Raw genomic sequence first — 27,375 nt, forward strand, 5'->3', positions numbered from 1 at the left:
CTAGGAAGTGGCAGAGTCAAGATTCAAACCCAGACTTAAAAACAAATAAATACAAAGTTGTCACCCAGTATTGCACAGAGGCACTCACAAAGTGGAGCCTTGAAGACGTATGTTAAGTTTCTGATTAGTAAGATTGCCCGGAATATTTTGCATGCAGGCATATGGCATCTGGCAGTTCTGTCTCATAACTGGTTTCAATTTCAGCTTAGCTATGAGCTCACATTTGTCGATGGGAGCGTTCCAGACCGTTTAATCATCCACATCGCTGCCCTGGGAGACACATAATTGTCTGCGATATCTGCCATGGAAATGATCACGAGGCTATTCAGCCTTGCGAATCTAATCTAGGTGTACTTTTGTTTGATGAAACCCCCTATGATCTGGTCACTAATTTTCTGGGGGGATAAGCCATTTTCTCTTATGTTTATTTTACTTCTTCATTGGCATCTTTGTGTCATCCCAGGGTTTCTTTCAGCTTGGAAAATGGGAGCAGGGGGTAAGGAGACAATTGTTTCTGCTACACATTTGGCCCTCGGTATTGAAAAAGAGGCCAACGAACAGACGTTTAGGAATGTGCATCCTCAAAATTGTGAACAAATTTAAGTTGCGATCTGCGGAAAGGTAAAAGAGGCTAGCCATGTGTTGTTTAGCTAATTAGCAGGTACAAAATTACACTGTGCTTATCAATATTTTAAATGTATAGATGGAGAGAATAAACTAAGGGCGGGAGAAGGAAATAAAACATCTCCCTGGCACTGGAAAAATATTATTGTTAGGAAAATAATCTTAACAAGAAACAAAGTTAAAAAGGAAGCAGCAGGTTGCTTCTCTCTGAGGATGTGAGTATAAAAACAGAAAGATAGATTGCTTAAAAAGTGCTTAGGGCTTTGGTGCTCTTTTCTAGCAGTTATTTCAATTTTATATTTGAGAGCAAATTCTATATTTGAGGGTGAATTTTATATTTGAGAGTGAATATGCACTTTGGAGTTGTCTTGGGGAAAACGACATCCGTTCCTCCCACCCCCCAATCCCACCCTCACACAATTATAGCCTTTCCTCTTTTGACTTATATTTTCGCTCTGGCACTTAGCATGCTCTATACCAGGGGTCCCCAACCCATGGGCCGTGGACCGATAGCGTCCACAGTCTGTTAGGAACCGGGGCCGCACGGCAGGAGGGGAGCAGTGGGCAAGCGAGCGAAGCTTCATCGGGTGCTTCCCATCGCTCCCCATCGCTCCCCATCGCTCGCGTTACCGCCTGAACCATCCCTACATCCCCAAACCCCCCACCCCCTGTCTGTGGAAAAACCGTCTTCCACGAAACCGGTCCCTGGTGCCAAAAACATTGGGGACCGCTGCTCTACCCTACATTATACTTTCCTGTAAACCTCTACTAGATGCTTCAAGGCAGGCTCCCCTTCTTCAGGGCCCAGCATAATATCTTAAGATTATACTAGGTTCCAAGTAGTGGTTTGTTGAATGAATAATAGAGGTTATCTGTAATCAACTTGTGCAGAACTTTAAAGCCAGATTTCTCAACCTTGTCACTATTGACATTTTGGGTCGGAAATCTTTTTTGGGGGGGTGGCTGTCCTGTGCAGCAACACCTCTACCCACTAGAAACCAGTAACATCCCGGCCCCAATTCCAGCCCAAATAGGTTACAGACATTGCCAAATATCCCCTGGGGGGCAAACTCGCCTGGTGGAGAACCATTGCTTTCTCAATTGCCAGACAAATGCCTCAGAATCACCTACCAAAATTAAAGACAGTGGGTTGGGGCTTCCCTGGTGGTGCAGTGGTTAAGAATCCGCCTGCCAATGCAGGGGACACGGGTTCGAACCCTGGTCCGGGAAGATCCCACATGCTGCGGAGCAACTAAGCCCGTGTGCCACAACTACTGAGCCTGCGCTCTAAAAGCCCGCAAGCCACAACTACTGAACCCACATGCCACAACTACTGAAGCCCACGTGCCTAGAGCCTGTGCTCCGCAACAAGAGAAGCCACTGCAATGAGAAGCCCGTGCACCGCAACAAAGAGTAGCCCCCGCTCACCACAACTAGAGAAGGCCCGCCTGCAGCAACGAAGATCCAATGCAGCCAAAAATAAATAAGTAAATTAATTAATTAATTAAAAAAAAAAAAGACAGTGGGTTGCATTTTTAAAGGAGTTCTCCTTATACAGTGTAAGAATTGATTGGGGGCAAGGGTGGGGGGATTTTTCCTTGGACACTTGCCTCAGGTAATTTTGACCACATATAAATTGGATTATCTGAATGTGGATCTTCTGAAAGAATAAAATGGAAAAGTTAATGAGAGCTGGTGTTCCTGGCCTTTGAGGGCAGAGATAAATGTTTCTTCCAGACACTTCACTGTATAGCAGTGAATGGACTGAGGAAAGAGGCAAAGCTTCATAGGAAAATATATGATCTGTTCATGGAAAATATTTTTTCCTTTGCCTCTAAGCTCTACCCCCTTTCTGTCTGTTCTGTCCTCATGTATGACTTCTGCCTAAGAGAGGCCAGCAGTTACGGTGGGTGAGGCCGATGTGCCCCAACCTGCCCTGCTGTCCACACGCACCGGGGCCAGGTATGCTGGAAGTCAGGCTCCTCCAAACGGCTGACAGTAAGTCCCTCGGTGGGTGGGGAAAGGGGCTGGGGAAGCAGCCAGCAGCACCTGCATTCCCGCTAAGGGCAGTCAAATGCGTCCTGGAACTGTTTCATGCTCCTTCGTGGAGTAGAACAGACTTAGATAAACGGGTAAGGTTTAGCATGTGCAGGTTCTTTACACGTCTCAGCTCCAGAGCCATTCTTGGGCCTTGAGTTCTGTTAGTTGCCTGTGCTCTCCCTGGCGGGGCTGGCCCTGGGCGGCTCTCCAGGAGAGGCTGAGCTGGCCTGGGGTGTTTCTGGCCAGTGTTGGGCTCTCAACTGGAATCAGGGGGAAGAAAACAAAACTAAGCCTCTGGAAGTGCAACTCCTCCCCGAGGATGGTGGGGCCGAGGGCCTGATGGGGCCAGGAGCCGGTGTTTCTCAGGCGAGCTACGCATTCCTAAGTCCTAGAGCCCATGGTGTTGCTCTGTGCCCTGTGTCCACCCTCTGTGTTGCTGGTTTCGTGGTTTGAAGGACAGAGGAGGGGGGCCGTCTCTCATGCTGCTCGTCCCATTTTCCAATTTCATAGCTCTGCTTGAGGCTTTTTTAAGAACTTTGTATTTTGAAATTATTATATTCTTGCAGGAAGTTGCAAAAAGATAGAAGTTTCAGGTATCCTTCACCCAGCTTCCCCGCCACGGTGACATCTTACGCATAGTACAGTATCAAAACAAAGAGATCAATGTTGGTACAACCCACAGGGCTCTTTCAGATTTTACTAGCTTTACTCACACTTGTGCACGTGTGTGCACATGTGCTTGGAGTTCTATTGCTTAGGTTTTAAAAATTGTTGCAAAGTGGGTGAAGCATTGGCTTTCCTGCTCCCGTTGGGAGGAGGGTGGAATTCCGACAGCAGTGTCACCCTGAAAATGAGCTGACACTCCTCCAGCCTCCCCTCCACTAGTCTTCCCCACGTTCACGTCCAAGTCCATCCAAGGTTGTCCACGACCTTCCTGCTGCGTGAAGGTAGTCTCTCTCTCTTTCTCCTTCTTTCTCTCTTTCTCCCTCCCACTCCTTCCCTCTTTCTCTGTGCTCCCCTCCAGCACTTAGGTGGGCTACATCCTGAGATCCAGAGCACTGACTTTCTTCTAACATCCCTTAACCCACATGACTTTAGGAGCTGATATTGCTTCCTGCGTGTGCTGTTGGCAGAAAACAGGCTGCTCCAGGGGAGTTCGATATTCCACGGCATGTTTTATAGCACGTTTCCAGTAGAGGCATGGCTTGGGGAGGGTAGAGAAGGACAACAGAGACAGGGGAGGGGCCTACTGTCAGCACATCGTTCGGATGCACTGGTGAAATCGACTCTAACGGTTTATGGAGAGAAGAAAAACTTGGGCAAACAGAATGTGAGCAAAGCTGGTCTGCTTTTGGTTGGTTAATAAAATAGCACTGGATAGCTTCTTGTTCTTTAATAAAACCTGATATATTACAGTTCTTCAGAGAAGCAGAAGCAATAGAATATATAGAGATGATATCTAGCTAGCTAGCTAGATATAGACACAGATATAACACATAGAGGATATTTATCATGTACATATAGAAATATAATATATATAATATCTGTCTATCAAGAGATTTAGCTTAAGAAACTGGCTCATATAAGAGGGGCTGAGGGTGAGAAAAAGCCAACTTAGTTTTTAGAAGTATTATAGATAGGGCTGTCCTCGTCCCAGGGAAGCACAGAGAGTGAGCCAGAAACTGTGCCTGGGGAGGCATCAATGATTCTAGAGGAAGGGCGTGACAGGATCTGACCTGTGCTTTCGTTGCCTGCGATCAGTTCTCTCCTTTCTGTCCAAATCCTGACCTCTCTGGGAAATGTTGCCTTGTTCCACCAGCTTCTTTCTCTCTGTCCCTATGAACTTAGATCTATGCCAGTTATTTAGCATAGACTACCTAGTATTCATACTACATACACACTATCTTATATGATAATGTTTTGCCTCCTCAACCAAGGTCAGGCCCAAGAGGGTGGGACTTTTCTCTTATATATTATTCTGTTATATCCTCTTATATTTTTGATTACTCTCCCCTTCTCATTGCGTCTGACCTCATGTATCTCCAGTGCAGGTGCTAACTCAGAGTTGCAGGATAAATGGCTCTCGTTTTATTCTCTACCTTTTGAAAATGTTTACCTCTATCTGCAGCATGAAAATTTGGACAATTTCCAGTAAATGGGGGAGGTCTGGACCTCATATAGGAAAACCTTGTTTGTCTCTCTCCTGCCTTTTGTATCTTCACAATCCAGCTCAACCACTCTCCTCCCCAGGATGCCCTGGAGTTTCCTGGTCTGTCCTTCCTAAGGTCTCTCATGCATGGCTTGCTCTGTACATCTTCATCATACCTTTATCGTCATGAAGTGTGGGAACTCTTGCTGGTTTGTATCTCTCGTAGGTAGATGACACTAGGGTTTAAGCTGTGGAGGTTAGGAATTCTGTCTTATTTATCCATCCTTAGATAACCAGCATCTAGTACTGGACACGCCCACGAATCTCAGCTGGTTGGACAAATAGATGAAAAGGAGAGAAGGTCGGGCAGTTTGATGACACCAGGAGGGAAGCTGGGCTTTCACGTCCATCTGTGATGGGTGCCAGCGATCACTTGGGAAGCCTGAGTTTTGAAGCCAGTGATTGATTTTCCCCACACTTGGAAGGCTCTTTGGAAAGGTGTTAGTACATATTAACTTTATCATCATAATAGCCAGGGTATTTGCCTTGGCACTTAGGATGGAGTTTCTGAGTGTGGTTGAAAATCTAGTCCCAGGCCAAATATTAGCAGATGTACCTCTACTATCTTTCAGAATTCTTTTGCAAATAACACAAAATAAACAGATCTTGCTTTTGACTTCTTCTTTTAGGTTGGGTGATTACCAGCTCTGCAAGCTTGTACTGTTTACAGTACAGGCCTGGTTGTGCATGGATCTGAAAGTTTGCTTTCTTACCTGGCAGTATTTTCATGGGGGAGTTTTAATTTTCTTGTGTGATTCCTAGGATAACATTCAAGGGTCATTATCCCTAAAAAAAAAGGATGGGGGGGAAGTCTTCGGTGAGAAGCCATTGCTGGAAATCCATTACCATGGCAACAGAAAATTAATATCCTCTTTTCTATCCTTGATGCGCCGTGGTGTGTTTCTTTCTCCCTTCCCTCATCCTCCTTCCCTGCCACTGAAGAGAAAGAAATGACTTACAAGGTGGTAAATGTATTCTAGCTAGTTGTTCTGTTATTTCCTGATCTCTCCTTGTTTCTCCACCTGTCAAATCTTATTACTATAGAATAGCACGGCAAAGCTCCCCGATGGGCTATTATATTTCAAATAATAGTAGTTCTGCCCCCATTCCAGTCTCCTTGGTCAGCATTTCATTGGGAATTGACTCACCTGGCCAAAGTTGGGTATACAATCTGGCTTTTTGTTTCTTCAGCTTGAACATGTAGAGTGGGTGTTTGAAAATGCTTAAACATGGTGCCTGATACCAAACACGACCAAAATGCATGAACACCATCACAGTGGAACAGCTCCTGTGTGTAGCTGTACAGAGGGCAAGAATTCCTACACCCCGCAGGCTGCCTGGTAAGCCTGGTGAATGCATTTTTGAGTGTGAAGGTAGGTTTGGGCTGCCGAATTCAAAATTCTGGATCCCTCACCTTGTCTGCTTCAAACTGCAAAAGAAATCGGATTCATTGGAACTCAGTATTGATGGAGAAGGGGTGTGAACCTGCGTCCTCTTTTGGCCTCTGAATTCCACTCCCCAGGAATAACCTGCATTTGGCTTCCACGAGCTTAGAAGGAGATGGTTTTTGTATTATAGTATACACATTAGAGACCAAAAAGAGAGCTATGGCAATGAGGATGAGCTTTCATCCAAAACACCTCGCCAAATGTCTCAAGGAAAATAACGACCCATTTGAAGATATTAAGATTGATCTTTTGCATCTCAAGTGTAGATTGACAATAAACACTAAATGCACTGCTTTATTGTGTGTTACCAAGAGGGTATCATGGTACCACATAAAATCTTAACATGAGGGTGCGAGCAAACTCGACCCTGTCTTACAGGTGACGGTGCCTCTTAGTGGCTGGAGAATGGGACCTGCAACTTAGCCTCTCATTCATTTTACTGAGTACCTGACACATGGCAGGAAGAGCACCAGGCCTTGGGGTTACAAAGACAAAGCAGAACAGGCTTCTACTCTCATCTGGAGTATAACACTTCCACCACCTAATTGCGATACTACATGGCCAAAACACAAACTCAATAAAAGATACACGTATACTCTAAATCTCTCATTTTATTGTCAACATAGAGTCAAACTGTCTTCTGTGTGCAAGGCGTATCTCCCATGCTCTCACTCCACACTACCTGGCCCGGCTCCTTTGCAGGTTAAACGCAATCTTAGTAACGGTGTTGTTATTCACTCCTTCAACTACTACCACCACAATCAAGATACAGACACAAAGAACCTTCCTCATGCTGTTCTTTGACAGGCACTCCCTACCCCACCTCCCCTTCCCTACCCCAGAAACCATGAATCACTGTTCCAGCAGTATAATTTTGTCATCTTGAGAATGTTATACAAATGGAACCACACAGTATATACACTTTCTTCTTAACTTGTCGTATATATATATATATATTTTTTTTTTTTTAAATTGAAGTATAGTGGACTTAAAATATTATATTAGTTTCAGATATACAGCATAGTGATTCAATATTTTTATACATTACAAAATGATCACCACGTATGCAACCTTTTGAGATTGGATTTTTTTTCATTCTCCATGGTGTCCTGGAGACCCATCCAGGCGGTTGTGTGTCTCATTTGTTTTTGTGGCTGAGTTGTTTTCCATAGTGTGGATGTTTCACAGCTTGTTTAACTACTCACCTGTTGAAGGACACCTGGCCAGTTTTGGACCATTAGAAATAAAGCATTCATGAGCTTTCATGTACAAGTTTTTGTATGAACATAGTCTTCATTTCTCTGGGATAAATACCCAGGACTGAGGTCGCTGGGTTATATGGTAAGCGTATGTTTGGTTTTATAAGTAACAGTCAGTTTTCCAGAGTGGCCGTGCATATTACATTCCCTCCAGCCTAGTAGGCATGCCCTCTTAAGAGAAACACTTGCCCAAGAAGCTTGTTCCCTGGGAGGAATCGGGAAAGGGGCTTGTAGTCAACAACTACAGGGGGTTGACAACTTCTTTGCCCACTCAGCCTTCAAGGTGCAGGCAAAACTCCCTCCATGACATGAGATGGATGTTCTCAGGAACGATCCAATCCTAGAAGCTGTGAGATGCACAAGCAGCAGTGGCTAATTGTTGGTAATGTCCATCTGGGGGAGGGCGGCTTGGATGACCAGCCGTGATGGGGGTTTCCTTCTATAGCTCCCCTTCCTTCCCAGCGCTGTGTTCAGGACCCCTGAGGCAGTTCTTGTCGTGTTGTCACATGGAGGCCTGCAGAACAAGTGCTAATTCTTATGACTTGTTTCCCCAGCGCTTTCTAGTGTGAGAGCAACTTACTATATACTTCTTCCCCCTTGAGTCCTGCTCTCCCCACACTGGGTAACAAAGTGTCCACTGCTGCCTCCAACCCCCCATCAGAGTCACAGGAGGAAACATCAATGTACACTTTTCCTAGGAGGCAAGCCTACTGATGGAGCTGATGGTTTGTCTTAGTTTGTCAGGTTGTCACAACAAAATACCACAGACTGGGTGGCTTAATTTCTCACAGTTCTGGAAGCTGGGGAGTCCAAGATCAGGATGCTGGCTGATTTGGTTCCTGGTGGGAGCCCTCTTCCTGGTTTGCTGACTTCTCCATGTGTCCTCATATGGCAGAGACAGAGAGAGAGACCTCTCTGGTCTCTTCCTCTTAGAAGGTCACTAATTCCATCACAGGGTCCCACCCTCATGACCTCATCTAACCCTAATTACCTCCCAAACACCCCTCCTCCAAATACCATCACACTGGGGTTTAGAGCTTCAGCATATGAGTTTTGGGGAGACAATACAGTCCATAACACGTGTAAAGACTCTCCTCTTCACTGTTAGCAGTCAGCAAAGGGTCCAGAGAGTGACACTGTTTCTGAATTGACCACCCTGATATGGAATGAGCATGAGTGCCCAACAGAAGGCACTGAAAGGGAGAGGAAGTGTTCAAGGGGGATCACAGATGCATTCTTCATGAGAGAATAAGAGGCACAGTATCTCCAGAGCGTGCAATCGACTCTTCCTAAAAACACCCTGGAGATTTACTGAGAAGGTGGAATCGGTACCCAATGAGAGTTTCTACCAGGATGTCTTGTACTGAAATCCGGGAAGCAGGATTCCTAATTCCCAGAACCGGTTCACGACTTATTCTTGCATGTCTCACATTAGGAGATGGAACCAGAATGAATCTGCTGGATGTCCCAGCTTTGCAGTAGAGCTCTCCCTGATGGGAAGGAGAAGGATGTTTCTCATTGTGTGGCATGGACCACCCAGGAACAGAATCCCGTGGCAGGAATGACATAGGTCTACAAGCACTCACTGGTCGATACTGGAGGAGAAAAGAACCAGCTGCCTTTGGTTTGGACCCTCTGCCAGCAAAATAAATTCCTAATTAAGAAAAGGACTCATTTCTCTGCTTCCTGAATCAACACAATCTTATTAGTTTCCTCCTGTTTAGAGTATTAAAAATACTTTTGCTAAAAATATAAAAAGAATTCTGTTGGAAGATTGCAAACTGACATGAAAAATAAGATGGAAACCTGACTTTAGATTAATAAATGAGTCACACACTTACTGATTAACTGCAGACTACCTGCCCCAATGACCTGCACACAAGTTCAATGCAGCATGGGAGCTGATCACAGCAAAGTTTCAAGCAGACCTGACTCAACACCTCACCCATCTCCTTCACGCCATCGTTGGAACCATTTGGATATCGTTCAGCCTTTTTTTTTTTTTTTTTGCCATCTGTTCGTGTGTTTTCAGAACATAGCATTTAAAAACTGTTATTGTATGGAAACCTTACTAGACAAAACTGGTTAAACTAGAGAAATTCTTCTACATACCTTTGCCTAGGCTTAACTAAGCCTCAGAGAAATGGAAAGAAAAGTCCTGGGTTGGGAAGCACTTTCTGACGTAAGGAAACATAAATAATAGATACTAACAACCGTTTGTAATTGTGAAAAATTGGAGGCAACCTAAATATTTATTAAAAGGAGAATGTATAGGGGCTTCCCTGGTGGCACAGTGGTTAAGAATCCACCTGCCAATGCAGGGGGCACAGGTTCAATCCCTGCTCTGGGAAGATCCCAAATGCCGCAGAGCAAATAAGCCCATGTGCCACAACTACTGAGCCTGGCTCTAGAGCCCGCGAGCCACAACTGCTGAGCCTGCATCCTGCAACTATTGAAGCCCACGCACTTAGAGCCCGTGCTCCACAACAAGAGAAGTCACCGCAGTGAGAAGCCCGCGCACCACAACGAAGAGTAGCCCCCGCTCGCCTCAGCTAGAGAAAGCCCACGCTCAGCAACGAAGACCCAACAGATCCAAAAATAAATAAATAAAATAAATAAATTAAAAAAAAAAATTAAAAAAAAGGAGAATGTATATAATTTTAATCTATGCAAATAATGATATATTCTACAGCTGTGAAAGTGAATTAACCAAAGCTACGTATGCTAGCTATCTTTTGGAATAATGTAATACACTGATTTCAAAATAGTTAGTTCAACTCTCATTAATTCCAATAAATTTTAGATTAGGTTTTTCTATGTTGACAGTCATATTATATGCATATAATAATATTTTGTATCCTCTTTTCAAATCCTTAAACATTTTATTTACTGTGCTGGTGAGGGCCTTCAGTGTCATGTTCAGTAGAACTGGTGATGGTGGGTGCTCTTGTCTGGTTCTTGGTTTTAAAGGGAATGTTTCCAATGTTTCACCATTAAATGTGATGTTCACTGTAGATTTGTAGGTACATTTCTTTAAAGAGCAGAGAGCTGATTTTTAAAATTCAATCTGGTAGATCCTCAAAAAATTAAAAATAGAACTACCATATGATTTAGCAATTCCACTTCTGGGAATAGATCCAAAGGAAACACAAACATTAACTCGGAAAGATATCTGCACCCCCATGTTCACAGCAGTATTATTTACAATAGTCAAGACACGGAAACAACCTAAATGTCCATTGATGGATGAATGGATAAACATTTTATTATATTTATATATATGTAAGTTATTCAGCCATTAAAAACTGTGGGATAATAATGGTTGTTGTTTTAAACTGCTAAATTTTAGGGTAATTCATTATGCAACAATAGGAAACAAATACATTCCTGTTTCAAATTAGATATTATTATCATTCATTGTTTCTTTTAATTTATTAATTATTTTCTCCCATTCCATCTTGCATTTCAGAACTTATTTCTGGGAACATTTTATTTCTTTCTGAAGTATCCCTTAGAACAGTGGCCCCCAACCTTTTTGGCACCAGGGACCCGTTTTGTGGAAGACAATTTTTCCACGGATGGGGTGCGGGGGTGGGGGAGTGGGGGTGGGGGGGTGATGGTTCAGGTGGTAATGCTAGTAGTGATGGGGAGCAGCAGATGAAGCTTCGCTCGTTCACCCGCCACTCACCTCCTGCTTTGTGGGCTGGTTCCTAAGAGGCTGCAGACTGGTAGTGGTCCACGGCCCAGGGGGTTGGGGACCCCTGCCTTAGAAAGTTCCATTACTGTGAGTCTTTTGGTGGCAAACTCTAGATTTTGTTTGTCAAAAAAATTCTTTAATTCCCTCTTATTTTTGAGTGGTAATTAGCTAAATAAAGAAGTCGAGGTCGATTGTTGTTTTCTCTTTTCTCTGAGTATATTGCTGTTGCTATATTAAAATCTGCTATCAGTCTAAATATAACTTTTTGTTGCATGATTTCTCTTGCTGTATATTTATACCAGTTATTATTTTTTTTCCTTTGGTAATTTGTGGTTTTACTCCGATGGGTCTAGTTGTGGAATTCTTTTTATGAGTCCCACATGGGAATTGTTGTGTTTACTGAATTTGAAGATTCATGTCTTTCATTAATTCCAGGAAATCCCAGTACTTTTCTTCAGAAATTGCCTTTTCCCTATTATCTCTGTTTTGTTTTATAGCTGTAGCTCATATCTCTTGATCTCTTCATGACGCATTTTGAGTAATATCTCCAGACCTTTCATCCAGTTCATTAGTTCTCTCTAAGCTATTTTAAAATCTGTGTTTTAACCTAGCCATGATTTTTTTATTTCAACAATTAAATATTTTATTTTAAGGGCTTCTTTTTGATTCTTTTTCAAATCTTTCAGATTTTTTTTTTTACATCGTATTTTTCCTTGCTCATGTTTTAGAGTCCCTCTTTTATTTCTTTAAACAAATGACATGTTCTCTGTTTTATATTCTGTATCTTATATTTTCCAAATCTAATACATTTAGGGCTATACTTTTGCTTTTTGTTTTTCTGCTGACTTTCCCTCATGGTGGCTTATTTCCTTGTGTTTTTAAATTTTGGATTGTGAGCTCAGTCTTCAGAACTCATGTGAAACCTGAATTGAGAGTATGTATTCCTCCAGGGAAAATTTGCATTTTCTTCTGTCAATATGTCCCAGGTATTCCCAATCAAGACCCACTTTAATTTAATTTCTAGGCTTGGGATTTCCTGGATCATGAAGGGAATATACATTTTTGTATATATAGGTTTGAGCCCCAAACCAGTGGTGATATCAGGTCTGGAGTTACTGGTTCTCAGGGAAGAGTTACTTTCTCCAGAGGCCAAGCAGAGTCAGATAAGTTTATTTGTCTTCCATTTTGCTGAAGAATGTGTTTTTTTTTTCTTGTCCACTTTTAATTGTGGCTATAACTCTTTGACGGTCCTTGTTTCGTGATGGGATTGATTTCCATCTTGCACAGCACAGGGCATGGTTGCCAGACTCTCACAGAGCCATTGAAGCCACATTCTGGCCCATGGAGTCAAACACCTGTTCTGAGGGCGGACATAGCTTTGGCGCTGGCTTTCCACTCTGCTTCTGTGCTTTCTTTTAGTTCTGGCTCTTGGAAACCTCCCATTCTTTCATGCAAGCTTACCTATGCATTTAAAAAGATTTGTGTCACATTTTATCCAGGCATTTTATAGCAAGACAGTTTTTCATGATGTGGAGACCAGAAGCTTGCCCATTCCATCTGCAATGGCCACTTTTTGTGGGCTGTCTTGGTCTCTCTTTTGTCAGTGTCCTCTTCATGGATGCTTTTGTGTATATGAGATGTTCCAATGCACAAAGTTACGGTAGCAGGGCATTTATTCTCTCCAAAGCCTTCCTGCAAATGCCTATGACTGCCTGAGGGCTTTCTCTGGGTGTGGGAGTGAGCTTGTTCTATACACTGTCAAGCCAGAAGTGCTGGGGAGTCAAAGTACCCAGGAACAACTATGACAGATAGAAGTTGCTAGATCAATGCCCCAGTTTCTTCTCCCTTCAGATCTGACCATCATAAGGCATATTTCACAGGTCTCCCAGGGGTCCCCAGAAGGACCAGGCTTCAGTTGCCCACAGTGGTTACCTGGATTGGCTTCCTTTTCTTCCTTGCCTCACTTTTTCACTCTCTTCTGGTTCTTCCCAGAATCATTTCTTAAATAAATTTGCACTCAATTCCTGTGTCACTGATCATTTCTCAGGAAACTCTAAACTTAATGCTTAAACTTATTCCTCTAATTTATAATGAATATTGACTATGTATATGGTGCTAATTGTGGTTTCAAAGATAAATGCAAAGAAATAGTTTCATCTTTAGAGTAGTTTATATTCTAGGCCTCCAGCTTTCTAGCGTTTTTTTAGAAATACACATTTTAGTGAAGTTTGTAGGTGGCAAGAAGCATTTCAACAGATTTGGGTCAAAATCTAACTAGCAGTTCCAGGTGTTTGGATCGTGATGGAAATAGCATGGACTGGACATACTTGAATACTTGATTCTTAGGTCAGCAAGAATATTCCAAATTGAGTAACTGGTTACCTAACTTTTACATATTTGGCATTCTTGGGGATTCATATGGTGATGTCACTTTGATACAGAGGAGACTGATGTTAAAACTGAACTGTAAGATAGTTTTTTAGAGATACTGTGAGTCCAGGAAGGGAAGCCATTCGGGTCTAAGTAGCAAAAGAAAAAAAAAGGCATAACCAGACTAAAGTCTCTCCTCTCTACAGCAGAGGCCATAAATGGCTAGAGCCTGATTTGCTCCTAGCTTTCAGACGTGTTTTTTTGGCCTGCACAGTGTTTAAAAACACTTAGGCTATAAGTGTCCATTGACAGATGAATGGATAAAGAAGATGTGGCACATATATACAATGGAATATTACTCAGCCATAAAAAGAAATGAAATTAAGTTATTTGTAGTGAGGTGGATGGACCTAGAATCTGTCATACAGAGTGAAGTAAGTCAGAAAGAGAAAAACAAATACCGTATGCTAACACATATATATGGAATCTAAAAAAAAAAAAAAAAACGGTCCTGAAGAACCTAGGGGCAGGACAGGAATATAGACGCAGACATAGAGAGTGGACTTGAGGACACAGGGAGGGGGAAGGGGAAGCTGGGACAAAGTGAGAGAGTGGCATGGACATATATACACTACCAAATGTAAAATAGATAGCTAGTGGGAAGCAGCCGCATAGCACAGGGAGATCAGCTTGGTGCTTTGTGACCACCTAGAGGGGTGGGATAGGGAGGGTGGGAGGGAGACGCAAGAGGGAGGAGATATGGGGATGTATGTATACGTATAGCTGATTCATTCTGTTATACAGCAGAAACTAACACACCATTGTAACACAATTGTACTCCAATAAAGATGTTAAGAAAAAAAAAACACTTAGTCTAGTTGCCATATTCATAAATTAGGAGGTTGTGCTTCTAGATTAGGAGCTATTCTTCTGAAAAAGTATAACAGAAGGTTAGACATCCCAGGTGCCACAATCCCACGCAGCGGTCAGATGGAGCGGAATAGTAGTTTCCTCCTTGAGATGAGACGAGAGCTAGTGTCCCTGTAACTTTCTATCGTAAATTACAACTGACCCACTTCCTTCATAATCTGCCTCTTCCATGAGTGTATTTGAGCGTTTGAGCCGAGCTCTATAGCTTCTGGAATGGGTGAGATGTAAGGAAATGATGAGTTTTGCAGGAAGGGAACCATGGTCTCCTCTCTGTCACTGCTTTCCAGAATTCTGAAGGTCTGCTCCCCCAGCAAGGCAGCACCGCTGAGACCCCGAGAGCAGGCAGTGTTTACACAGGCACCTCCTGCTCATTATTTTGGCTACCAGCTCTAAAACCTCAGACACAATTGGACACTTGATACTTGCTGTTCAACCACTGCTTCAAGTAAACCAAGAGCCACTGGCAATTTTCTCCTCAGGTATTTTTTTTTGGAAACATGCAAACTCACTGACACAAGAACTGTTCTTTCATTTAGTTAAAACCAAAGCCAAGTGTGAGGCAGAAAAACTGTTCGCCCTGGAACACGATCTTCCTATCCACTCTCCATCCTGCTTGAAATCCATCAGCTCCGTGTAGGTCAGGCTAGAATTTCGACTCCAGAGAACTGAGTCTCCAGTACTACCCTTCTGGAATAGCCACCATCCAGGATCTAGACCCAAGCCTGCTGACACCAGGGGAGGGGGGTGGGTGGATTTGGCATTTGCCTTCATGGCTGAAGCTGGCTGTATTTAGCAAGCTTTTCTAGACGTGGAGAAAAGACCAGAGGAAGCAGGCTGCTGACGTCAAGCTTTGGGGCTTTAGGGGCCTGAGTCACCTATCGTATTTTCATCAGGTGTCCTCTGTCATGGTCATTTGTTTTCTAAGTCTTGTTAGAATCCTTAATGAGGCTCATACCACAGAAGTCAGCTTTCCTTCTAAACAAGCTCTTGCCTTCACTGTTCTATGAAACGGTGTCATTTGTATGTAAAGTTTGCAGTGATAGGACATTTATGGAACTAAATGGTCCTCTCAGTATTATAAACAAGCCCCCTTAGCTCTTGTGTATACACAGAGTCCCTTGTTTTGCAGGGGCCTGGCAGGGAAGGATGAGGGCACATCGCCTTAAGAGAAGGGCTTTCTAGAAAGAAGATCCTGTGCACTTTGGGGGTGTGAGTATGAAGGAGAAGATCTGGTCGCGGTGTACGCAGTATCTCTGGCCTGACGTTGGGTGAGTTCACATCATGGCTTTTATGCAGAGGACAGGACGCAGAGCCGCCCAGGAGGGTCCTGGGATGGTGCTGCCACCACCCTGCTCTGTGGCCGTGATCGGGACACATTTCTTCTCTGGCTCCGAGTTTCCTCTTCTGAACACGGAGGTGCCCTGAGGTTCTGTCTGACCAGCACATTTCCCAGTTTTGTAAGAGGTCCCCCGTCTGCCCTGAGCCTGTGGGCGGGGACTGGGAGAAGGCTGACCCCGCCCCACCTGCCTGCAGAGCCCCAGGTTGGTGGAGAAATAAATAGGTGGTCATGTGACAGTCCCTGGCCGCCCGGCTCCTTTCGAGGCCACTTGCATCCATGACCACAGCAGATGGCCACAAGGCCACGGTCAGAAACAGATCCTTTAGCCTCACAGAGCGTAAGGCTCCACCAAGAGCGGCTCCGGGAACCTCATCCCGGCCGCAGTGTTCTCCCTTCCTGCCCGTTAGCAGCTCTGCAGCCACTGCAAACTGCAGCTGGAGAGACCAAAGTCCTCTACGCTGGCCACGGAGCTGGAAACAGAGGGCAAGCCAACGCTGCGGGGGGCAGGGGGCGGTGCCCTGTTGTGCCATCTCTGAGCGGGAGGGGGCAGGTGGGAGGAGACCACCGGGGTCTTGCTCTCTTCCGCTGATTGGGGCGATACCAGGCAGTTTCTGGGAATAGGAAGAAAGGCAGTGCCTGCTGTTTGGGGCTCTTGAAGACCTCAACTCTCACGATTCTTTCAGAATCATTTCACAGGCTTGTCTGGGTGAGGCAGCCTGAGCAAAGACGAAAAGGAAGTTGCATCACATCCCAAACACTCGATGAGCACGAAGCTTTGTTCTTAGAGATTCAGAGAGTTCCCACCCGTTTGGACAGAGTAGAGAGAACCACGGGATTTTTTTCTATCTTTGTAAGCAGGTAGTAGTAAGGACAAAGCATTGGGAATAAGCCAGAAAAAAAGTATATGTATATACATATAACAGAAGTGCTTGGGAAAAATTAGAACAGAAGGATTGATCAGCTCAAGTGGCCTCATATAAAAATTGGATAGAAAGCTGGACGAGAGTCAAATCAGCACCAGAAACCACACAGAATATACAAGTAGAGAGACAATCCAGTGCTATGTTCTAAGAGGATGAGTTAGCTAAATGTTGTAAAGATGAGCCTCAACTGTGCAGACAACATCCATCGTCTCCTCTAAATGACCCCCTCACTGTATTTCTGACATTAGGGTGGTAGGTGTACGTTTCCAGCAATGCTGACGGGCTGGGTTGATGCATAATAATGCCAGGATGGCATCACAATGACCCAGCAAAACACACATCAATTGATGAAAGAGCATCAGGATACAGGGAACCCTGTGAAAGCAAGGGGCTTAAAAGGTCTTCAGGATGTAATAGGTCAAGTTCAAGTACAGAGACCTCAACTTGCTGATGTCACCAGGCCCAGGGTCAATTGATTGGTAACTCAAAACCTGCATCCTGGGGGCTTCCCTGGTGGCGCAGTGGTTGAGAATCCGCCTGCCAATGCAGGGGACCCGGGTTCGAGCCCTGGTCTGGGAAGATCCCACATGCCGCGGAGCAACTAGGCCCGTGAGCCACAACTACTGAGCCTGCGCGTCTGGAGCCTGTGCTCCACAACAAGAGAGGCCGCGATGGTGAGAGGCCCGCGCACCGCGATGAAGAGTGGCCCCCGCTCACCGCAACTAGAGAAAGCCCTCGCATAGAAACGAAGACCCAACACAGCCAAAAATAAATTAAAAAAAAAAAAAAAAAAAAAAAGATTCATCTTAAGGTAGCATGACCCATCTCAGAATCCAGTAAATTCTTTAAAAAAAACAAAACAAAACAACAACAACAAAAAAAACCCTGCGTCCTGGATGGTCTGAGTGATAGTCTTCATCTTTGGTCTGGAACATACTAGACAGCTAGGAAAATACTGAACTAAGTATTGTTATAACTCCAAGAAAAGATAAGAATACTGGGAAGAATAAACATCAGTGTAAAGATGATAAAGAAAGAACGTTAAACACATAGTACCAATATTTTGACACTAGTTTAAGGAAAGGGTCATAGTAAATGGAACAATCACCGTGATAATTTGTGCTTGCTTTGCCTGACTTTAAAGATTTTAAAGCATTTAAGGAAATCCGCTGTGTTCGTTAACATGCTTAAGAGAATTCTATTAAAAAATTTGTGACCCATGGATATATGCCTGCAATAAAAGTAATTTGTTAAATTTACAAAGTTTTGATTTATTAATTATGCAAGTAGAGTTTAATTGTTTAAAGGGCTATTTTTAATACAGTACGGGAAGCATGAAATTGAGCACTGAAACATACAGAGAAGCCATCCGAATAAGAAAGTCCCCAGCTACGGGAAAGGATTCTAATGGTGAAGAGGCAGAGGGAACCCTGATCATTCTCGTCTAGATCTGTCCCCGGGGCTGGCGCAGCTCCCACCTGGCCAGAGGGGAGATGCCAGGCTTCAAATAAGGGAGCCCATTGACCTCACTCTAGGTCCCCAGACAGCCTGTGTGAATCTCCCACTGTAAGTTGTGCTTGGAAGCAGCGCTTTCTGGGCTGAGGATCTTTTTCTTTTTCCTCCTGGCCATTACCTCCTGGCCTGGTTACTGCTTCCTTCTCTTCTGGAAGCGGAGAGGCACCGCAGGGGAAACGGGCACAGAATTTCAAAAAGGCACGGAGGCATAACTCGGCCGTCTTGGATCCGTCACAAGGAGGCCAGCAGACGCAGGCTTGCCCATTGCCCACTGCGCAGCAATCACCCCGGCCGCACCCAGACGCATGCGCGAATTCTGCAGCGCTTGTTTCCCGGGAGACCCCAGAGTACTTCCAGGGATGCTCACCTGGTTACTCTAGGACCCCAGAATGAAATACTGGATCAGGAGGCTTGGCTATCACTTCACAAGGCATCCCAGAGAAGCAAGGAACGCCAAGCCAGATGGCACACAGTTCCTGGGTGGGTGGCCCTTTTCTTTCAGTTATCCTTTGCCCTGAACTGTTGTTTAGGGTTGAGGTTTGGAGGGTGCCCCCGCCGCCACCCCCACCTGTATGCTTGACCAGCACGCCCCTGCTTTGTGCCTTCCGACTGCTCTCACCAGAGATGCTGAGGGCGCTGCCAGCCTGGGGCTCCTGGGTGACGGGAGCCTGGTACCTGCCGGGCTCTGCCAGGTGCTCCAGCGAGAAGAGCTGGAGCTGGCAAGGGGGCTCTCTCCTTCGCTTTCCTCGGCCTCTAAGAAAAAAGCTGCTTTGGACCCGCGCTGCCCCATCTGCCGGCCTGAGTCTGCAGCCTGGCCCAGGACCTCATACCGGCGGCTGCTTCTGCAGTGTGTCCTCTGCGTTGTAGTCTTTACAAAAATAGCTGCAGAGCTGGAGGATGGTCCTCCCGCATCGCTAACTCTCCAAAGAGGTTCCTCCCCAAACTCGAGCTAAGCTGCCTCTCCGATTTTGCCTGAGGATGGAAAGAGCCTCTTACACTCACAGACTCTTGGCTTTTTTGTCTCCATAGGTCCCTATTCAGTAAGTTACTCAGCATCTCTTAAAAAGCTCTTAGGAGAAGTAACACCACCTTGGAGACTTGGCCATAAATGGTAACAACCAGAGGGAAACAGGGAGGAACACAGGGGCTCTAGCAGAAGCGCATCTGTGGGCTGGGCTGGTTCCCCTCCAGCTCCTGCCCACTTTTGACTTTTTCCTGTTCCTATTTTTTAAAATCTGCATCTCAATGTTGACATTCCTTTTTTTTTTTTTTAAATCAACTTCCTGTCTTTAAGTTTGGCAAAAAGGCCCCACTCTGCTCAAGGCCACTAGCTGTTGAATCCTGCAGGCCCTAAGTTATCCCTTTGAAGTTGCATCTTTGTTTCTCTGGCTGTTTACTTTTCTTTAATTGCCCAGTATTTATATCCCTATTAATCTAGGAAAATAAACAGAGAAATTGCTTTCTGCGTGTAATTTTTTAAAGTATTTTTAAATGACCACGTGGCGTGTGATGTTTTCCATTCATATTATTATTTTTTGACATCGTTGCTTCTTTTGTTTGTTTTATGCTCCATTTACTGAAGAATTATTAGTTTTGAGGAAAGGAGGTTTTCCCCCTCCCTTTCCTTCCAGGCTGTTTAAAACAATTTTTTTCCTAGGACATTTTATCAAAGTCCTTCCGCTCTGCAGCCAGGCCATGGCAGTTCACCCTCTTGTTTGGAAGGAAATGTGGCCAGCGTCGCTTCGCATTCTTAGAGTCTGAGGCATTGTCCTGTGTGACTCTCTTTATGGCTTATTCAGGTGCATGTGACCTGATTCTGACTTTGTCATTAAGGACTTTTTGGAGGTCAGATAAAGTGAAACTGATTTGGGCAGAAGTGGACAAAGCTGATCCCTTCAAGGAGCGAGAGCTGGTGTTGGCTGCAAGTTTGAAGCACGGTGATCAGATGCCATGGTCCCCTGACCCTAGGACATCCCAGGTGGCTGGTCTGTCCCACAGGTACCACCCACAGCCCTCAACTTACTGCTGGAGATGGGGCTCCCCCCAACTTCTCCACGGAGGGAGCTGCCCTCGGGTGAAAGGCAAATAGGGTTTGCCTATGAGGTGAGTATGACATCTGCGCAGGAGGGCTCCGCCATAAACTATGCTGTTCTTACTCATAGGAGAATGGCCTTTCATTTGCTTCTTTTAATTTGGGAGGTGTCATTTCCAGACACCTTGCCACAAAAGAGAACTTGGTACCCAAGGCTGATAAACATAGATGTGGGTGTCCCTTGTCTTCTGCGGCTGCTACAGGTCCTGGTGGACACTTGGGAAGAGCCATACTGGCCCAGCTCTGAACTTGTGCAGAGAGGGGAGACTGGGGGGGACGGGTGGGAGGGGGAAACAACCCTTGAATCAGAAGACAGATCTCTCTCCTGCCCAGATCTCCCTCCTCCCTGTGTCTTCCTTCCCTCTCCCTCTCCCCCCTCCTCTTTCTCCTCCTCCTTTTGCTAGTACTTAGGGCTTTCACCTCTTCACCCAAAGACTTAGTTTTTGAGTTGTGCCTTCTCCCTGTCCCCACCCTATGTTTCTGGGATCAGCTGGCATGGCTTACTCCATATTAGGGTTCCGCGATAACAGCTTTAGGTCACTGGGCGTGGAGTCACTTAGGTTGGTTTGTATCAAGGGCTCAGGTATGTTACTTTGTTAAGATAGTTAATATATATGTGCTTCTGTTTTTATATCTGGAAAATGGAATTACACACCCTACACACACACCCTACATACCTCCTATTCATAAGGACTGAATGAGACCTTATAAGTGGAAGAACTTTATAAATTGTAAAACGTTATGCAGAAGCAGGAGATTGTTATGGCAATGACGATTCTCTCAAAGGGATTCTACAAATCCTTTGCAGTCGTGGTGGTTTTGGTGCCAAGTTCACTTGGCCATGGAGTTTCTTTATGGCTGGAATCATCCAGAAGACCCAGGACTTGAGGCTCTGATCTGGTGAAGAGCTTGAGAGATTCTTTCTGACCTTGACTAGGGAGCAGCAAACTTTTTCGATGAAGGGCCAAATAGTTAATATTTTCGGCCCTGTGGGCCTTCAGCCACCGTCACACTCCTCACTGTGCCATTGTAGCAGAGTTCCAAAAAACTTTATTTATGGACACAGAAATGTGAATTTCATATAATTTTCACATGTCACAAATATTCTTCTTCTTCTGATTTTTTCTAGCCATTTAAAAATGTAAAAACCATTCTTAGCTCATGGGCTGTTCAAAAACAGGCAGCAGGTGGGATTTGGCCTGTGGGCTTCCTTTGCTGACCTTTGCCCTAGACGACCCCCAGGAGCCAAGTGAATGGCCAGGTTGACTGTGAGTATCAGAGAAACCAAAAAGGGGGACATGAAGTGATTTGGGCATGTGTCACAGGTCCTTTACTTTTTATGACCCTCCTCTCTGCCTGGTCGATGTCAAGGCAGGTTAACTGACAGCACTGAGGTGTACGCTCAAGGCTCTTGCCAGAAAATACAACTTAGATCTCCGCTCTCCAACCCTTATCAAAAACCCCATAACAGCAGCAACAGCAGCAATGGCCACGATAATGGTATTTACAGATGGGTCCTAGCGCACTTGCAGCTCGCCCATTCCTGTGGGTGTCCAAATTCCCCTTGAGCAACCCAGACCGGCAAGTGCTGCATTCAAGGACGGTTCTACTGTGGCCTTTTGCAAAATCGATCCTGAGTTTCCTTTTGGTGATGAGCCCTTGGTCTACACTGAGGGCCGCCACGAGGAGCAGTGGATGTGAGTCACTGTGGCGTCTCTTGTAGAGATGCGGTCCAGGATACCACTTACTCCAGGGAGAAATGCTTCTCACAGCTTATTCCAGGGTCAGGAAAAGCTGGACATCTCCTTGAAAACTGGTTTTATTTTGTAAACAGTGTAATTCCCTTGTTTGATTTGGCTTCGAGGAAGCTCAGCGTCAAATATACCTCTTGTGCCGGTGAAATATCTTACAAGTCAGCAGCAGCAAAGATTTACTGAGCACATAGTATGTGCTCAGCACTGCTCACACAGTCCTTTTCACTTAATCCTCACACAGCCCTGAGATGCCGATAAAATTATTAGCCCTATTGCTGGATAACTGTTCCCAAAGATATCCATGCCCCAATCCCCAGAACCTGTGAATGTTACCTTAAGTGGCAAAAAGGACTTTGCAGAAGCGATTAAGCTAAGGATCCTGGGGTCGTGAGATCATCCTAATCACAAGTGTCCTCACAAGAGCGAGGCTGAGGGAGACTTGACACAGAAGAAGGAAGGAATGTGACAGCTGAGGCAAGGTGCAATGCTGCTGGCTTTGAAGATGCAGGAGGGGGCCGTGAGCCAAAAGTTGCAGGGAAGCAGCTGCAGAAGCCGGACAAAGCAAGGAAAGGATCCTCCCCCGGAGATTCCAAGTGAGGGTGCCCTTTGACCAAGTGAAACTGACTTTGGACTCCTGGCCTCCAAAACTCTAAAAGAATCAATGCACGTCCTTTAAAGCCACCAAACTCCAAGGAAACCCACTTTACAATCAAAGACCGGAAACAGAGAGTATTGCCTAGGGGTTGGAATGATTCCAGACCCCAAGCTCCTATCCCTCACGCCGCTGCCCCCTCTGCTGTAAGTGTCCTGACCTCCCCAGCCCCCCGGCTTTATTATTCCCCTCCCCTTCCCCACCCCACCGCTTCCCCTACTATCTAGTTCATCTTCCGATCACATGCACTTTTGTGATCCATGTCATGTCTTCGTGTGATAGAAGCAGCACCTCAGTAAACACATTGGTGGACATTTGGGGCATGTATGTGGGGTGGGGTCCCTGGGCTTTTTCTAGCCCTGGACATTGTCTTATGATTTAACAAAAGAAAGGCCCCTGACCGCTTTCGTACCCCCTTTGGCTTTTATAACGACTGTCACTCTCTTCTTTGCTGCAGCACTAACGGTTGGACAGAGCAGGACTTCTGCTTTTTCAGACACTTTTGCTCACTTCCTGGTCTGTGTTCAGAGCCCCATAACCGTTTATGAAATTCTTTCTTTCACCTCAAGGATTTTTGTCTTATTCAGAACAGTTTCTAGCCGAAAATCCCCCCTCCCACTAAAATGATAAAACAAAAAGAGAAAGGAAAAATGAAGCGCTAAACCCAGAAGACAGTAGACCCTTTATTTTTGTCAGCTGATCCTCCCACATCTGTGAACATGTTGGGACCCCTGATGTGCCCAGGGATGTCTAAACCCCAGGCCTGGATGAAGCATCACAACTGAAGCATCACATACTATGTCTATGTCATCAGTGCGAAGGCCTCGAGGGGCTGCCCCACTGTGAATCCAGCAGCTGAGGGGGCATCTCCACCTGCGGAGGGGTATGCAGCCTTTCAGTCCCCGATAGGTCAAAGGCTCTCAAGAGAGGAGGGAGGCCCATCCCTAGAGGAGCTCCCAGGACACTGCTTTCCTCTCTGCTGATCGCAATGTACACCAAAGATTCCTTCTGACATTAAGCCTGTTGAAATTCTGCTAATTTAGCTCCCATGATTTCTTTCCTGGATGATTGATTCTCTAGGCTACAAATCCTGCCTGAAGCCTCAAACAGTTTTCAATCTCATATCCATGCTCCTACTCTTACCTGAGGAATCTTGCCAAAATGCAATCCTTTCCTCATTGTCAAAAGGATACAGCCCAACCTTGTCTGGGTCTCTTGGTGTATTAGTCAGGGCTCTCCAGAGAAACAGAACCAATAGAATTACATATATGCATCTATTCTAGAAAGAGAGTTATTACAAGGTGTAGGCTCACATGAGGATGGAGCCTGAGAAGTCTCACGATCTGCCATCTGCAAGCCGGGGCCCCAGGAAGGCTGGTGGTGTAGTTTGAAGGCCTGAGAACCAGGAGGGCTGCAAGCGGGAGATCAGGGTCCCAGTTCTGCAGTTGGGCAGAGAGTGAATTCAACCTTCCTCTGCCTTTGTGTTCTACTCAGGCCCTCGCAGGTTGGGTGATGCCCAGTCACATTGGGAGGACCATCTGCTTTACTCAGTCCCCTGATTCCAGTGTTAATCTCCTCTGGAAACACACTCACACACACACCCAGACATGAAGTTTAACCAGCTCTCTGGGCATCCCATGGCCTAGTCACACTGACACATAAAATTACCCATCACACCTGGGCTCTGCCCACATCTCCCACCTCATCTCTCACCCTCCCCCACGTCCGAGCCCTTCTGCAGCTCCGTGAACTCTAATCCTGGGCACATTTCCCAAACTTCACACATGCTGTTCTCTGCCGAAATGCTCCTTCTAGCTCCCCACCTCCACTCCATTTGCCTTCTGACAAAATTCTAGACGGCAGGTGATTCAGAATAGGCTCTGGAGTCGGACAGGCCTGGGATCAATTTATTTTAAATCCACAAATATTTACCTAACGCCTCTTCTGTGCCACTGGGGATGTAATTCTGCCACTATTACCTTTGTGGCCTCGGAAAAGTTACCTGACATCTCTAATCCTCAGTTTACACACCTGCAAATGAGAATAATGCTTAGAAAGCACTTAGCGTGGTGCCTGGCACATATAAACCTTCTATGAACATGAGATGCTATAATTACTGTCTGTATCATCCTTTAAGGTTGAACTCAAGCTTGATGACCTTTCCCTGATGGGTTTAGATCCCAATCTCACCCTCTGCAACCATCATGTCCCCTGGTGCCAGACCTGTGCCTCTGTTCCAGCCCCTCACACAGAGCCTTTACCCTGATGCCTGTCTCATCCTCCCACCACTCTTGGACCAGGACTGCGTCTCCGCCATTCCTCTTGCTGAGTGCCCAGAGCAGGATTTGCGGTCAGCATTCACTGACCCCACGGAGCAACCACCCCTTCAGAGGGAGGAGTTTTCCCTGGGCGGGTGAGTGATAAGCCCTTGTTCTTTCCCCGATACATCTGCTCCTCTCGCCTCTCATGGCAGGGTGGTTGCCAGGCTTGGATGAGTGCTGCAGGCTGCAGGCTGGTCTGAGGGATGGACCAGCCATGGCAACCCTTAGTGGGAGGGCGAATTGGAAAAACAAATCCTGAGCAGGGCGTTCATCTCGAGTCTTGCTTCTGGTCCTGCGTCTCAAATGAATAGACGCCAGCAGAAAGCACCCCATCCCTGCAGGCAGAGCAGGAGTCCGGTGATCAACACTTCCAGCAACCAGCCATTCCTTCTCTTTTACACTAAAAATAATTTGTGTGTGCATTTCAATGTTCGATGTTCCGTCTTTTTAAAAGAGTAAAGTGTGGACCTCTCTGAGGCAGCTCCTTGGGTGGCAGCCGTAGGGATCAGCTTCTGCTCAGTGTAACATCCACACTACTCCTCAGCTTATCATGCGGCCGACTTAGATGCTTAAAGGGCATCTCCTTTCCAACTCCTACAGTCCAACAGCATTCTGCCCCCGTCTACCTCCAAAGTGGCATATTTTACAATGTCATGACTTCACGAGCCAGTCCCTCTCATCTTCATTCAAGATGTGATCCTGAGACTGGACTGATTTCTGGCCACTCAGGCCCCCTTTATGGACTGAATTCCCCAACCCCATCCATATGTTGAAGTCCTATCCCTCAGTACCTTAAAATATGGCAGCATATGGAGTAAGGGTCTTAAAAGGGTGATTAAGATTAAACGAGGTCATACTTGTGGGCCCTGATCCAATATGACTGATGTCCTTATGAGAAGAGACACAAACGTACTAGGAACATGTGGGCACAGAGCAAAGACCAAGTGAAGACAGGAGAAGAAGACGGCCGTCTGCAAGCCAAGGAGAGAGGCCTAAGGAGAAACCAACCCTTCCGACACTTGATCGTGGACTTGCAGCCTCCAGAACCGTGAGACAATACAATTCTGCTGTTTAAGCCTCCCAGTCTGTGGTGTTCTAACAGCTCCAGTAGACGAATATACACTCCAAAGACTTGGTCCCGACACTGATTAAGGCAGTTCCCAGCATTCTATTCATTAGATTGCAGTTTTGGTTGGTATCTACGTTTGTCCCATAGGGTAACGTAGCTCATTCCCTTTTGTTATGTCCAGCCCTAGAGAAAATCCTGGCACTGGCAGCTGCCAGATAAGCGTTTGTTGAATGAATGAATGATGTTGCTGCTGTGATAGAAGCTCTGGGAGTGTCATCAGAAGGACAGGAATCTTCTCCTTTGGCATAAATGACCTTTTCACTCAACTTGCAAATGAAATAACTTGGCAAGGTGTCCCAGGTGTACAGTCGAGGGAGGCTACAGAAGCATCTCTTCCTGATCTTGAACTGGCGAGGTTTCACGATTTGGTAGACTCATTGGTCCGTCTGTTCTTTTTCGGGCTCTGTGACGTTAATGAATTGCTGTATCTAGACTCTCACTGTCTTTTTCTGTTCCTCTTGTCATACTCTTAAGCTCTCTCCCGCCCGAACTCTCCTTCTGCCCAGGGCTCCCAGTGGTCCTCGCAGACCTGTTTGGCCACTGTCCCCCTCGCCCTTCCCCCAACCCCAACAAAACACTCCAGCAGCTCACATCTGTGGGCCTTCATTTCCCCATGAACAGAAATGGACATTCAGAAAGCGCTTACCGCAGCTCTGGTAGAGGACTTGCAAGCTCCCATCCCTGCAGGCCGTGTGTGTGGGCCAGGCTTCCGTGCCACGGCCCTGGGGAGACAACAGAGTCCAGACAAGAAAGGCGGCCATGAGCACCTGCATGGCGAGGTCCTGTGTGTGACCAACAGAAGAATAACTGGCCCAAGAGAAAAGGCCCTCAGGGTGCTTCCCCTCCTCTCATAAAGGGGTGACATGTTCAGTTTCACTTCTCATATTTTATGCTCCTGGGGAACCACTCTGAGAAGCAAAAGGCAGTTAGCAGAGGCCTTTGAATGCTGTTCCCCCAGAACCTTGGGCGCTTGAATCAACGGGTGAGGCTAGTCTGGGTCCGGGGTTGTTAATGTTTGACTTTCTGCTTTCAAAGAGAGGGGCTAGCAAGTGATGCAGGACCTTACAACTGGG

General features: G+C 45.7%; 1 protein-coding gene across 1 annotated transcript in view; it reads right to left on the reverse strand.

Annotated features, from left to right (window-relative positions):
* The window catches only part of LY86 (lymphocyte antigen 86), a 52,928-nt gene extending 25,845 nt beyond the window's left edge, over positions 1–27,083 (reverse strand). Inside the window, exon 1 of the mRNA XM_068558623.1 lies at positions 26,949–27,083. Within this exon, the coding sequence (XP_068414724.1) occupies positions 26,949–27,075 (127 nt within the window). The 5' untranslated portion in view covers positions 27,076–27,083. The remainder of the gene's footprint in view (positions 1–26,948) is intronic.
* Between the last annotated feature and the right edge of the window lie 292 nt (positions 27,084–27,375).

Source organism: Eschrichtius robustus, chromosome 12, assembly GCF_028021215.1.
Source record: "Eschrichtius robustus isolate mEscRob2 chromosome 12, mEscRob2.pri, whole genome shotgun sequence".
Taxonomy (NCBI): Eukaryota; Metazoa; Chordata; class Mammalia; order Artiodactyla; family Eschrichtiidae; genus Eschrichtius; species Eschrichtius robustus.